The sequence below is a fragment of the Hyperolius riggenbachi genome, chromosome 2 (assembly GCF_040937935.1).
Source record: "Hyperolius riggenbachi isolate aHypRig1 chromosome 2, aHypRig1.pri, whole genome shotgun sequence".
In the NCBI taxonomy this organism is placed as follows: domain Eukaryota; kingdom Metazoa; phylum Chordata; class Amphibia; order Anura; family Hyperoliidae; genus Hyperolius; species Hyperolius riggenbachi.
The window spans coordinates 197,447,107-197,461,224 of NC_090647.1; the positions used below are offsets into that span (position 1 = coordinate 197,447,107).

The 14,118-nt window shown below is 43.3% G+C and overlaps 1 protein-coding gene across 14 annotated transcripts in view; it reads right to left on the reverse strand.

The window, feature by feature from the left end:
- The window catches only part of DOCK9 (dedicator of cytokinesis 9), a 414,823-nt gene that overhangs the window by 26,588 nt on the left and 374,117 nt on the right, over window positions 1-14,118 (reverse strand). For 9 of the 14 annotated variants that reach the window (XM_068267970.1, XM_068267964.1, XM_068267968.1 and 6 more), the window contains exons 46-48: window positions 9,596-9,718; window positions 1,908-2,021; window positions 674-709 (exon numbers count right to left, since the gene is read on the reverse strand). In XM_068267970.1, the coding sequence (XP_068124071.1) occupies window positions 674-709; window positions 1,908-2,021; window positions 9,596-9,718 (273 nt within the window). The remainder of the gene's footprint in view (window positions 1-673; window positions 710-1,907; window positions 2,022-9,595; window positions 9,719-14,118) is intronic. The other 5 variants (XM_068267974.1, XM_068267967.1, XM_068267963.1 and 2 more) reach the window with 1 other exon arrangement.

Consider the following 14,118-nt stretch of genomic DNA (forward strand, 5'->3'; position numbering starts at 1 on the left):
CTGATTGTGTCATATTTGTCAATCACCTGTAGAAGATCATAGGAGCCAACAATTGGCTCCTGTGGTCATGTGACTGACAGGACACTGCGCAGACACAGATACACCCTGCCTGACAAGGACCAATACTCTGAAATGAGGTAATATGTCCCTGGTATGTTCTAGCTGAATATGTTTACGGGTGTTGCTGAACATATTTTCTGTTCAAAGGACAACAAGCTCATGTTTCCTATGGCTTGTCAACTAGACTGGCATATGCGCTTGATATCTCTTCTACGGCCTTGTAGAAGACACACAGAAAGTTCTACTGAACCTTGTGCTTCTTAAAATGCCTCTATTTCTCTCCAAGAGAAATGATCTTTAAAGAGAAACTCTGTATATAAAGTCTCCGACCAAACCCTGGTCACTAACACTAATAGGGGATTCTCTGCTGCAAGAAACCGATCCATTAGATTGCTTTCTACACTATGATATGAGCCTAATTTCACAAAGGTACGTAGAGACTGGTGTAAAGGATTAACTGAAACAAGCAACAACAAAACAAATGGGAGATGATTAACAGGATGCAATAGAGAATGAAATGCTGAAAGAACAGAATCCACACATCAAACCAATGCCTTGAACACAGGATATAGTCACTGCAGTGTCTGAACATAGGCCAGCCTACAGGAATTACCTCCACATCTGTATCACTGTCTGTAAACTGGTATTGCTATAAGATCACAAGAGAGAGGGGGGGAAACAGAGTAAAATGACAATTATATTACTTGCTGTGGAAGAGCTGCACAATTGTTCCCAAATAAGATAATTTACACTGTCAAGATGAGAAGCGCTCATTAACATTAAGCAGTGTGCAGTCTAGAGAGTTTGTGGGGTATAAGGATTCAACAAGATACAACTGGCACGCCAAATGACAGCCATTCAGGTTCCATATACATGCATTACACACATACTGCAAATGTGATAGCTCTGCAGATGGATAAACTTCACTGGTCAGATGAGAAGTGATCAGGACTCAACCTGTCTGTGCACAGAATGCAAAACACCGTCAAAGTTCTGACAGCAAAGCACACAGAAGCATGAAACAGACCAAATGTCAACCAATTCTCACTCAACTTACCGCTGCCTTTAGATAGTAAATGAAATAAAGAAGAAACATAAAAATCAAAATATTTCACAAGTGAACATTATATGTAACTGAAAAAGTTAAGATCACTGTAATTTAAACTATACCTTGCGAAAAAGGTCTATAGACCTATAACTTTGAACTCCACCCATTTGTCTTTACATCCAGGAAAGTAATCCTTTTAATGGTGCCCATTCATGGTACAATTTTTTTTATTATTTTTCGATTAAATAATTTTGTTTGATTATTCAGTTAGATCAAATATAAAGATTTTTCCAACATGTCCGATCGGATTTTGTAAAATATTGCAAAAAAAACGGAATTATAATTCCTTTTGTAGGATAAAAATGGGATAATTATTCCTATACTAGGTTAAAAAAAATATTTTCAACTTTTATTAGGTTTCGATCGTTTTGGTCCAATAAACAGGAAAATCAAAAGTTTTTATTGTACCATGTATGGGCCCCATCAGTCAGAGAATCAGCACTCCTAGGCAAACAAGGTACATTGATCCACCTTTGTGTAAAACATGTTAAAATCAAGCAAAATGCAGCACACTTTGAGCTTACAGAGCACTCTTAGTCATATTGTTGTAGTTCCTTCTTGAGCACTCAGAGCTTGAAACACAAAGCAATGTCTTTTGCCAAACTTCAACATGTTTTTAATAAAGATAGCCAAGGATGCTTCCGATTTCTGGTTCTCGGTTATATGGTAACACACCATGTAACCATCAAAAAATAGCAGCCAATAAAATCAAACACATAATTCAGCAGAAAGTCCTTACTTGCCCAAAGAAGGCCACTCTAAAATACGTCCCCAGAAGTCTTTTCCCCGTATGCATAACTTCGGTAACTTTGCTGTAAGCCCGATGTAGTGTGTCATATAAATGGGCAAGTCTCTGTTAAAGAAAAAGAACAAAGATATTGTTGTATAAAGCCAAATGCAAAAAATCATGGAAGGCAATTAAAAATATAGTATACAAAATCCCATCTGATGAGTGGTGCTCTGAGCACCGAACAAAAACTTAAGACTAGAAAAATACCTTAACATTTACTTATCCCCCGGGAGGTGATCAGTGATCTGAAGTCATCTTCTCACCAACATGGAAGTGACAGGTTGGAGGGTATTTCAGCTATCCACTGCATGTTCAGGAGACAACTGTGCTGCTCTACTTATAGCCATAGGAAGGCAAGAAGCTGGCGAGTCTGTCAAAGGTGCTCTCTTTATATGCCACTGCATCACTTACTAGAAGCAAAAGGCTGCAGCAACCATCTTGAAAGAGGATTTTTCCTATCAGTAACCAAGGAGCTAGGAAGACAGCTAATTCAGATCACTAAAGAGGCAAGGATCAAGGCTGCCATATTTATTTCCTTTTAAACAATACCAGTTGCCTGGCATCCTGCTGATTTTTCATGCATCAGTAGTATCTGAATCACAAACCTGAAACAAGAATGCGGCAAATTCAGTCAAACATCTGATCTACATGCTTGTTCATCATCTATGGTTAAAAGTATAGGAGGCAGAGGATCAGCAGGACAGCCAGGCAATTAGCACTGTTTAAAACAAAATAAATGTCAGTTAAGATATCCTTTAATCGAAAGCAAATATAATGCTTTGCTCGGTGTCCAGAGTGACCGTTACATCTGTGAACCTTTTTGGCATCAGTAGTGTCTGAGTAATCCACTTTCACCAACTATGCTATAAACTCACCTAAAGGATTATTAGAAACACCATAGTAATACGGTGTTTGACCCCCTTTCGCCTTCAGAACTGCCTTAATTCTACGTGGCATTGATTCAGCAAGGTGCTGAAAGCATTCTTTAGAAATGTTGGCCCATATTGAAAGGATAGCATCTTGCAGTTGATGGAGATTTGTGGGATGCACATCCAGGGCACTAAACTCCTGTTCCATCACATCCCAAAGATGCTCTATTGGGTTGAGATCTGTTGACTATGGGGGCCATTTTAGTACAGGGAACTCATTGTCATGTTCAAGAAATCAATTTGAAATGATTCGAGCTTTGTGACATGGTGCATTATCCTGCTGGAAGTAGCCATCAGAGGATAGGTACATGGTGGTCATGAAGGGATGGACACTGTCTGAAACAATGCTCAGGTAGCTTGTGGCTTTTAAACGATGTCCAATTGGCACTAAGGGGCCTAAAGTGTGCCAAGAAAACATCCCTCACACTATTACACCATCACCACCAGCCTGCACAGTGGTAACAAGGCATGATGGATCCATGTTCTCATTCTGTTCACTCCAAATTCTGACTATCGAGACTCATCAGACCAGGCAACATTTTTTCCAGTCTTCAACTGTCCAATTTTGGTGAGCTTGTGCAAATTGTAGCCTCTTTTTCCTATTTGTAGTGGAGATGAGTGGTACCCGGTGGGGTCTTCTGCTGTTGTAGCCCATCCGCCTCAAGGTTGTGCATGTTGTGGCTTCACAAATGCTTTCCAGCATATCTCGGTTGTTATTTCAGTCAATGTTGCTATTCTATCAGCTTGAATCAGTCAGCCCATTCTCCTCTGACCTCTAGCATCAACAAGGCATTTTCACCCACAGTACTGCCGCATAATGGATGTTTTTCCCTCTTCACACCCTTCTTTGTAAACCCTAGAAATGGTTGTGCGTGAAAATCCTAGTAACTAAGCAGAATGTAAAATACTCAGACTGGCCCGTCTGGCACTAACAACCATGCCACACTCAAAATTGCTTAAATCACCTTTCTTTCCCATTCTGACATTCAGTTTGGAGTTCAGGAGATTGTCTTGACCAGGACCACACCCCTAAATGCATTGAAGCCACTACCATGTGATTGGCTGATTAGATAACTGCATTAATGAGAAATTGAACAGGTGTTCCTAATAATCCTTTAGGTGAGTGTAAGTACAAGGAAAAAATAACACACAATCCATGCTCCTCCCATTGAGCTAGGACACCTAAGGTGAATCTGAAGCAAGAGGTGTATAGAGAATGCCATATTTATTTCATTTTAAACAATACCAGTTGCTTGGCTGTCCTGTTGATCTCTTTGGCTGCAGTAGTGTGTGAATCAGCCACCTGAAACAAGCTAATTTTGTCAGAAACATCTGATCTGCATGCTTGTTCAGGGTCTGCACAGGCAGGCAGCAGGACAGGCAGGCAATGTACATTGTTTAAAAGGAAATAAATATGGAAGCCTCCATATCTCTTTCACTTCAGTTGTCCTGTAAACATAAAACCCCTATTTAGGTGCCAACGGGAGTGTGGCAAACAAAAACAGCAATTTCAATTAACCCTCTGCGCACTCGCATGCAACTCAATAACACAGGCTTTTAACTTAGCTGTAGGCATATGATTGTTTCCTGCTTAGTCAGGTTTATTTTTTTTTTTATTTTATCCTTGTGGCTAGGGTTTAATAAAGCTCTTTCCCTCTTTTGCAGTCTGTGACTATTGTCAGCATGCACACAGCTTATACTGGTGTATGTATGGTAGAGTTTCAAGCAAACAATTTTTTATTGTTTTATAACAGAGAAAAACAGTACATAACATACAATATCCCATACCCAACCCACCCACAACCCATCAGCCCCAAGGTCCCGGGCAGAAGCCCAATGTTCTTGGCCAGCGTCAAAAGATTATCACAGCCACATGCATTGACAGTGGTCAATCAGAAAAGTACATTACAGTACAAGATATATATATATATAATTTCGTATAAAAGAGTTACAGATCAATCTTAAATTTAGAGATCCAGCAGGTCCAAATTTTATAGAACTTCTTTTTTGAGCCCCTATTCTCGTAAACACCTTTGTAGATTGGCAAATCATTATTACCTGAGGATATAAGATCACGTAGCTGAGGATTAATGTTTTTCCAGTTCAGCGTGATTTGTCTTCTAGCACAAAATAGTAATAGCCTAACCAGAAATAATTTGCGTTCAGAGAGGTTTTTAGTACTAAAAATACCCAATAGTAAGCTCTTGGAGGTGGGGCGGACAGAGGGTCCAACAAGGTCAGTGCATATACGGCTTCCCAGTACTCACGGATAGCAGGAAAGCTCCAAAAATATGGAGGAAGGTAGCGCCAGAGCTGCCACATCTCCAGCACTTATCTTGGTGATCAATGTATGGTAGAGTTTGATCAGTCCCTAAGAGGATGACAGCATATGTGCTTGTAATCCTCAGATAGGTTTGATGCACTGAATGCTTGCATGTTTGCACAGTGCATTTTATAGGGCCAGAGTTAGGACACATACGAAAACTGAAGAACCTCTGCATGGTGTGAGAATGCATTTTTTTTGTAACAAAGACCCCAGGTTTTAACTTCGCTGTAGGAATAGCATTAATTCCTGCATAATTGATTTGCATGGCCATTTGCACGTGAGAATGCAGAGGGTACATTTTAATGTTATAAATTACAGTCTTGGGTCAGAACACCTGATACTTGTACTGTCTCACCAATTTGGGAAAAAAAACAAAAACAAAAGCACCAGCTTGAAAGTCAGGCAAGTATTTTATTTTTTTTAAAAAGAAACCTAATAATGCAATACTGGCTTCACTACAAGTTTCCTTCAAAGGATACCCGAAGTGACATTTGACATGATGAGATAGACATGTGTATGTATAGTGCCTAGCACACAAATAACTATGCTGTGTTCCTTTTTTTCTTTCTGTGTCTGAAAGAGTTAAATATCAGGTATGTAAGTTATGCAGGAGAACAGAGGCGCCAAAAGGATAAAAGGAAGCTAAATGAGCTTAAAAACCAAATTCTTGGTAAATAGGAGGTAGTAGTGGTGGACTTACCTCCTCCAAGTAGACACACAACGACTGTAGTAAACACAGTCAATATATTTTATTTATGAACTCCAAATATGCAACGCGTTTCGCAGGTTTGATCCCGCTTCATCAGGCAATAACAACGGAGCAATAGCATATGTGGTCAGTAGAAGAGCCAGGCACCTCTGTGAGATATACATGTCATAGTATGTACAGTGCCTAGCACACAAATAACTCGGCTGTGTTCCTTTTTTTCTGCCTGAAAGAGTTAAATATCAGGTATGTAAGTGGCTGACTCAGTCCTGACTCAGACAGGAAGTGACTACAGTGTGACCCTCACTGATAAGGAAGTCCAACTATAAAACACTTTCCTAGCAGAAAATGGCTTCTTAGAGCAAGAAATAGATAAAAAGGGAATATCTTATCAGTGACGGTCACACTGTAGTCGCTTCCTGTGAGTCAGGACTGAGTCAGCCACTTACATATCTGATATTTAACTCTTTCAGGCAGAAAAAAAGGAACACAGCCTAGTTATTTGTGTGCTAGGCACGGTACATACTATGACATGTATATCTCATCATGTCACTTCATGTATCCTTTAACCGCTTGCCGCCCGCGTCACGCCAGTAGGCGTGGCCACGGCGGCAGCCCCAGGACCAGCTAACGCCAATTGGCGGAAAGTCCTGGGGCAGCAGTTTACGGGAGATCGCGCGCACGATGCGCGTGCATCTCCCGCTTGGTGGGCGGAGCTGAGCTCCGCCTTCAGTCTCCGAGCGGCAATCACCGCTCGGGAGACTGTTACACGGCGAAACCGCCGTGTATTTACATGTGCAGCGCTGCGATCAGCAGCAGCGCTGCACTGGGGACAGCCGTGTGACACGGCTGTCCCCATGGGGGACAAGAGAGCGATCAGCTCTCATAGGCAGAAGCCTATGACAGCTGATCGCCGTGATTGGCCGGCTGGGGGGAGGGAGGGGATTTAGAATTAAAAAAAAAAAGAAAAAGGCAAAAAATATTAAAAAACAAACAAACAAATATTTATAAAAAAATAAATAAACATAGGGGGGGCGATCAGACCTCACCAACAGAGAGCTCTGTTGGTGGGGAGAAAAGGGGGGGGAGATCACTTGTGTGCAGAGGTATACGGCCCTGCAGCTTGGCCTTAAAGCTGCAGTGGCCAATTATGGTAAAATTAGGCTGGTCACTAGGGGGGTTTACCACCATGGTCCTCAAGAGGTTAAGTAACTCTGTGCAGACAGAGCTTCTGACCATACAATGCACAAGAATTCTGCTGGGCTTCCATTTACTCTGAAGTCATTTACTCTGAAATCTAGTCATCATCTTGATAATAATTCAGTAAAAACAAAAGAGAGACTGATATATTGGCCCAGATACAATTACCAGCACACACCCATTTTAATTGCAAAACGGAAATATTTATTAAATTGTTGCTATTTTAAGCTATCTCTTTTGGAAAAAAGAGAAACCATTCCGTGCAGGCTTTTGCCAGTGCTTATTGGGCAACCTTCTCTTGGAGATTTGGATGTCAGAGGGGAATTACAGATGAATAAAAAACAGAAAGACCTTTGAACCCCCATTGATCTCATTTAACACAAAAAAAGTTATTTAGGGGACTGTAGTATAGTTTTAAAACCCATTTAACCTCTTACAATTCTTACCTAGCACTTAATTACTACTGTTTACTCAAACTTCCTATGACCAGTAACTTTACCCTTTGCATTCTGTTCCCACCTGACTCAATCCACAGGTATAGGAGTCTGCAGCTGGTACACAGTATTTCCCTATCTAGGATTCTGCACCACTACTGATGGCCTCTCCTTTGAAATATATACAGGCAGTGTCTTCAGGGCCCCTGGAAAATGAGGCCCACTTCTTGGTACACTGCAGCAAAAGCACATGTAAGGACAGCCCACTTCCAGAGACTCTCGGCCCACATTACAGATGAGGAGAAGAAAATCTATATCCTACTGGTTGAAGAGGAAACAGTGCAAATAGTGGATATTTTGCTGTCTTCCACTAACTGAGAGGAACAGGATATCCCATGGACTCTATACACTTTATACTGCCCCCTATACCATCCCCATCCCTATGAACTATACACCTCATATACTGTCAACTATTCTCTCCCCATGCCTATTATCCCACAACCAACCCCTCCCATGCTAAGGCTAATGTTTTGCTTTGACACTGCTAAATGTATTTGGCCCCTCCAATAAAGTTTTTTTTTGATTGGTACAAAAAAAAAAAAAAGGAGAGGGATCACTTGGGACTCGAGAGGGTGAAGGGTGTTCTACTATTTCACACAGCAAACATATTGCAAACCTTGACCATCAGCACTTGTGGCTGCAATGTTAGGGAGGTGTGCTCACGGTTAAATGAGGAAAAAAAACCTAGCTGTACAATAAAGTCCAGACCAGGCTCTTTCTACTTGTTGTGTTTAAATCAAACCTGCTGCTCTCTCATGTGCTCAGGTGGGAAAAGGTGGTAATGCCAGGGAGAAGCAGGACGGGCACTACAGCCGTTTCACGCTGTCACATCACCTGGTCACGTGCTTGTCCGGCTCAAGACAAGCACGTGACAAAGCACCAAACGGCTGTAGTGCCCGTCCTGCTTCTCCCTGGCATTACCACCTCTTCCCACCTGAGCACATGAGACCGCACCATATTTGATTTAAACACACAGTGTGCATCTGTTTTGATGCCGTTGGCAATACTGCAGGGAAATAAATACAGCAAGGAGACAATGCCCGCTCTGGACTTTATTGTACAGCTATTTTTTTTTTCCATGGATTGACTACCAACTACGATTCAGTGGCAACTAGCAGCTAACAAGCAGTTAAAAACCGTTGCGAGATGCGCCTGTCAATCTGGGTGTTGCTATAGGCCGCTATGTATATAGTGGCTATAGCAGCACACATAGGACTGACAGTGGTGGGAGTGGCCCGAGCAGTCTGTGGATGACAGCCATGGGAGAGGGACAATATGGGGCTGCAGCTGCAAGCCGGAGTTCTGCCCTGCAGATGCTTTTCAACTGAGAGCTTGTGTCGGGATTCGGGCAGTGATAGATATCTGTAGATGTACCGGTATACTACTTTCGGCATTACCATGAACCCATTTTAAGGGGTGTTTTTTTTTTTCAAATGTACTCCACCTTTGGCTGTTGTACCATCCACAGATATTCCAACACACTGTAGACAAGTATAACTTATGGCACGGTTTCAACAGACAAACTTTGGCCAAAAGTTTGGCAGCATTAGCAGGGACATTACCATGGGTACACAATAATAAAGCAACACATGGCCAAGTCAAAGTCATGGCAGATATTTTTTTTTGTCATACAATGAAAGTTGATAGGCACCATAACTGGTGAGATCTGTTTATCTAAAACCACAAAAATTGCACCCATAAAAAACACTTCTCAAGCTATGCATGACTCATCATTCTTCAATTGTCATACAGTCTGCAACCTATAGTCTTTTTTTTAGTCACTGGTGGCATTGCATGGTACTTTTTTATTGAAAGGAAATGCTGAACAGAATTTTGAGCATATAAAAAAGGGGGAAAAACATTAAGGAAAACAAAAAGCTCCAATCAGGTTTGCTATACGCCCCCCCCCCCCCAAGAACAAGTTACAAATATGGAAATAGAATAATAGTAGAATACAACAAACAATAACATGACAAAAATACCTCAAAATCTCTGCGTTTCTCATAAATGGGAATGATGAGCTTGTAGATGTCGGCAATCAGCTCATAGCGCTCAGCTTTCCAAAGGCCATCTGCACATTGCTCCAGAAGCTCCATCAGGACATCCTAAATGACATATTTCAAAGCATTACTTCAGCATGACAGTGTATCCGAAAAGACCCAACAGAAACAGCAACTTAAATAAATAATCACAGAGTAACTATGTATTGCACAGGCTTTGCCACGCTGACACGCTCTGTACAGGACTTTGTGCACACAGCTACTTGCTACCAGCCATGCTTGTAAATCTCCATGCAAGATTAATCAATGTACAACTTGGATGCTGCTGAACTATGCTTCTCCTGCTTGTATGCTCATGAACTCTGAATACTTACCTAACATCTGCTGAACTTCTTGCTACCCAAGTGGCAAGTTTACTCTAAGGAGCTTTTTATTAACACACAGACTGCAATCGGGCCTGTGTGTCTTTTTGGTCATTGCCAACATTGTTTGCCTTGGAACAATAATACAATACAATAACATTTCTATATCGCTTTTCTCCCATAGGACTCAAAGCGTTTAGGCTCTCTTAGATTCAGTAATTGGTAGTAGGATGAAGTATTCACACAACAAAAGTTATATTTCCGCAAATGCCAAACTGAACAGGTGGGTTTTCAGTCTGGATTTAAACACGTCCAGGGATGGAGCTGTCCTGATCTGTTGAGGTAAGGAGTTCCAAAACGTAGGGGCAGCATGATAGAAGGCTCTGGGACCAAAAGTTTCCAAATGGACTATGGGTATGACTAGATTATTAGAACCTGTGGATCTGAGAATGCGGGGATTGCTACGCAGCTGAAACATATCTTTCATGTATTCAGGACCTAGATTATTCAGGGAATTAAATGTCAGTAGGCCGATCTTGAATAGGACCCTCCATTCTATAGGTAGCCAGTGAAGGGAGTGCAAGACTGGCGTTATGTGGCAGTGATGGGGTTGATTGGTTAGCAGTCTGGCAGCAGAATTCTGTATCAGCTGTAGGCGGTACAAGACCTTTTTTGGAAGGCCAGTGTAGAGAGCATTACAGTAGTCCAGTCGGGATGTGATGAAGGCATGGACTAAGGTTGGCAGATCTTCTGGAGGGATGAGGTGCTTGATTTTTGCAATGTTCTTCAGGTGAAAATAGGATGATTTCACCACAGCAGAGATTTGAGTTCTGAAGTTTAAGTCCCCATCAATTAGAACTCCCAGGCTACGCACATGATTAGAGATGCGCAGATCCGTGCCGCCTCCTATTCCCAGTGGTGAAGACTGTAAGTTAAGTTGTTTTGTTATCATGTTCTGCCCTCCAATCAGAATTTGTCTGCATTTAGTTTCAGCCAGTTGTCATTCATCCATTGCTGTAGTTTACGTAAGCAGGCGTTTATAGTTCGAGGTGGGTCTGTCACACCAGGCTTGAAGGAAAGATATAGTTGGGTGTCGTCTGCATAGCAGTGGTATGTCAGGCCATGTTTTTGGATTCGTTTTCCAAGCGGTATCATGTAAATCGTGAAAAGCAGGGGAGAGAGGATTGAGCCCTGGGGCACCCCATATTTAAGTGATACAGGGGTGGACAGGAAGGGCCCCATAGATACTTTGTGGGTTCTGCCACTCAAGAAGGATTGGAACCACTGAAGAACTATGCCATCAATGCCACAGTATTCCTGTAGCCTGTTTATTAAGATGTCATGGTCAACTGTATCAAAGGCTGCAGAAAGGTCTAGTAGTACGAGGATCGAGCACTCCCCTCTGTCTCTTGCCAGGTGGTTGCATATTTGGATGAGGGCAGTTTCAGTGCTGTGGGGTTTCCTGAAGTCAGACTGGAATGGGTCATAACTGTTGTTTTGTAGGATTTTGGCTTCTAGCTGGAGGTAGACAGCTTTTTCAATTAGCTTGCCCTGAAAGGGGAGGTTAGAGACAGGTCTGTAGCTGGTCATTGCATCTGGGTCCAGGGAGGGTATTTTGAGGAGAGGCCTGATGATTGCTTCCTTCAGTAAAGCAGGAAATATCCCTGATTGTAAGGAACAGTTAACAATTTTGAGGAATACCGGTACGAACAGGTCGGGGCAGTTCAACATGAACTGTGTTGGGCCAGGATCCAGGTCGCAGGTAGTTAGGCGGAGGTGAAGGAGGATGCTTGATGTGACTTCTTCATCAATTTCTTTGAAGTTTAACCAAGGTGTTACGTTGTCTCTGCTAATGGTTTTCGGCTCTATATTAGGCTCAGGTGCTGTAAGTTGGATGGCGGACCTTATAGCGGAAACTTTGTCTGTGAAGAAATGGGCAAATTGGTCCTTTGAAGACTCGATATTAAGTTTTTGACATGCCGGGTTGCAGAGTTTTTCCACTGTGCGGAACAGTTGGGCTGGTTTGTTAACTGCATTTGCAATCTCTTGTGATAGAAAGGATGATTTTTTTCCCGTGATTACCTTTTTGTAGTTCTTGAAGTGGAGGATTAAGGCATGTTTGTCTTCTGGGGACTGAGATTTGCGCCACAGCCTCTCAAGTTTTCAGCCTTGTCTTTTCAGCTCTTTTATGGCATTATCAAACCACTGTGCATGATGGTGTGGAGTAAGATATTTGGTGCACAGAGGAGCAATGGTCTCAAAGGTGGAGGACACACATTTGTTGTATTTAAACACCAGAGTATCAGGGTCCAAACTGGATTCAGTCAATTCATCAAAGCTAAGGTTATCTCGGATATCTTGAGGTGTTAGCCCTTTTAAGCGGTAATATTTTATTTGATTCTTGACCTGGTGTTTGACAGCTGGTATTGAGAGGGAGAAGTGGATAGTGTGATGGTCTGACCAGGCAACAGGATTAATTTCCACATTGGCTATTGACAGCCCAGTATGGAATATAAGGTCCAGAGTGTGACCTTTCCTGTGAGTAGAAGAGCTGATTGATTGGAAGAAACCCAGTTCATGTAAGGCACGAGGTAGCTCTATTCCAAATTGTGAAGAGGAGTCATCCACCCATGTATTGAAATCTCCAAGACCAATCCATCTGGGGTGTTCCAGTGTTAGGTTGCATAGGAGATCTACAAGTTACTTAACCAGCTGAGCGGTCTGGACGAGCTCAGCTCGTCCAACACCGCCAGCGGCTGCCGCTCAGGCCCTGCTGGGCCGATTTTAATGAAATAAAAAGCAGCACACGCAGCCGGCACTTTGCCAGCCGCGTGTGCTGCCTGATCGCCGCTGCAGCGCGGCGATCCGCCGCATGCAGCGGCGAAAGAGGGTCCCCCCAGCCGCCCGAGCCCAGCGTAGCCGGAACAAACAGTTCCGGCCAGCGCTAAGGGCTGGATCGGAGGCGGCTGACGTCAGGACGTCGGCTGACGTCCATGACGTCACTCCGCTCGTCGCTATGGCGACGATATAAGCAAAACAAGGAAGGCCGCTCATTGCGGCCTTCCTTGTTTATTATGGGCGCCGGAGGCGATCGGAAGAACGCCTCCAGAGCGCCCTCTAGTGGGCTTTCATGCAGCCAACTTTCAGTTGGCTGCATGAAATAGTTTTTTTTTTATTTAAAAAAAACCCTCCCGCAGCCACCCTGGCGATTTAATCAGAACGCCAGGGTGGTTAAGGAAGTCTGAGTATTTGTCTGGTGGGCGGTAGATCAGCAATATGTTAATGTTTTTCACAGCTGAAAGTTGCACCCCCAAGCATTCAAACGAGTTGGTAGGTCCTACAGTAAGTGGTCTGATTTTCAAAGCTGATCTAAAGCAAAGTGCAACCCCTCCACCCCTGCGTTCTTTCCTGTTGCAGTATATCACGGAATAGTTTGTTGGCACGGCGGCCTCCAGGGTGGGGCCAACTGGTTCAGAAAGCCAGGTTTCAGTCAGGCAGGCCAGATCAGAAGACTATTAGATCATGTATGATTGCTGTTTTGTTGTTTATTGATCTGACGGTGCAGAGGACAGCCTTGATGGGGCTACCCTGGGAGCTAGGGTCTGAGATTGAGGGCTACAGGAGAGAACAATCTCCAGATGTGTGGCTGTCATCTCTGCTGGATTGTGATGGAGCTATTAGGGTTGTTGCCTGGCTGTACTCTGTAGATTTTGTCAGAGTTATTTTGGTTCTGCAGTGGAGAACGTCTTTTCCCACGTCCTCTGGACCCTCTTCGAGCCTTTCTGAGGATTCCAACAGACTTAAGTAGAATTATTGTTGATTTGTCAATTGGATAGATATTTCTTGGTTGGTATACAGCGAAAAGTGTCTCTGCTGAATATTGATATTAATGGCCCGTACTCACGGGCTGCAGAAGTTGCCTGTCGCCAGCACACGTGAGCGTGTGGGCGACAGGCCGGCGACAGCTTCTCTCCAGGTCCCTCCGCGTACACACGCGGAAGAGGGACCAGCGGCGAGGCGGAAGCTGTCGCCGACGTTCCTCCCCCCCCCCCCCCCCCCCCGCCGGAAGCTCCATATGATACAATGGAGGTTGCTGTCGCTAGTCCGCGTACTCACGCGGACTAGCGACAGTTGCGGGGGAGG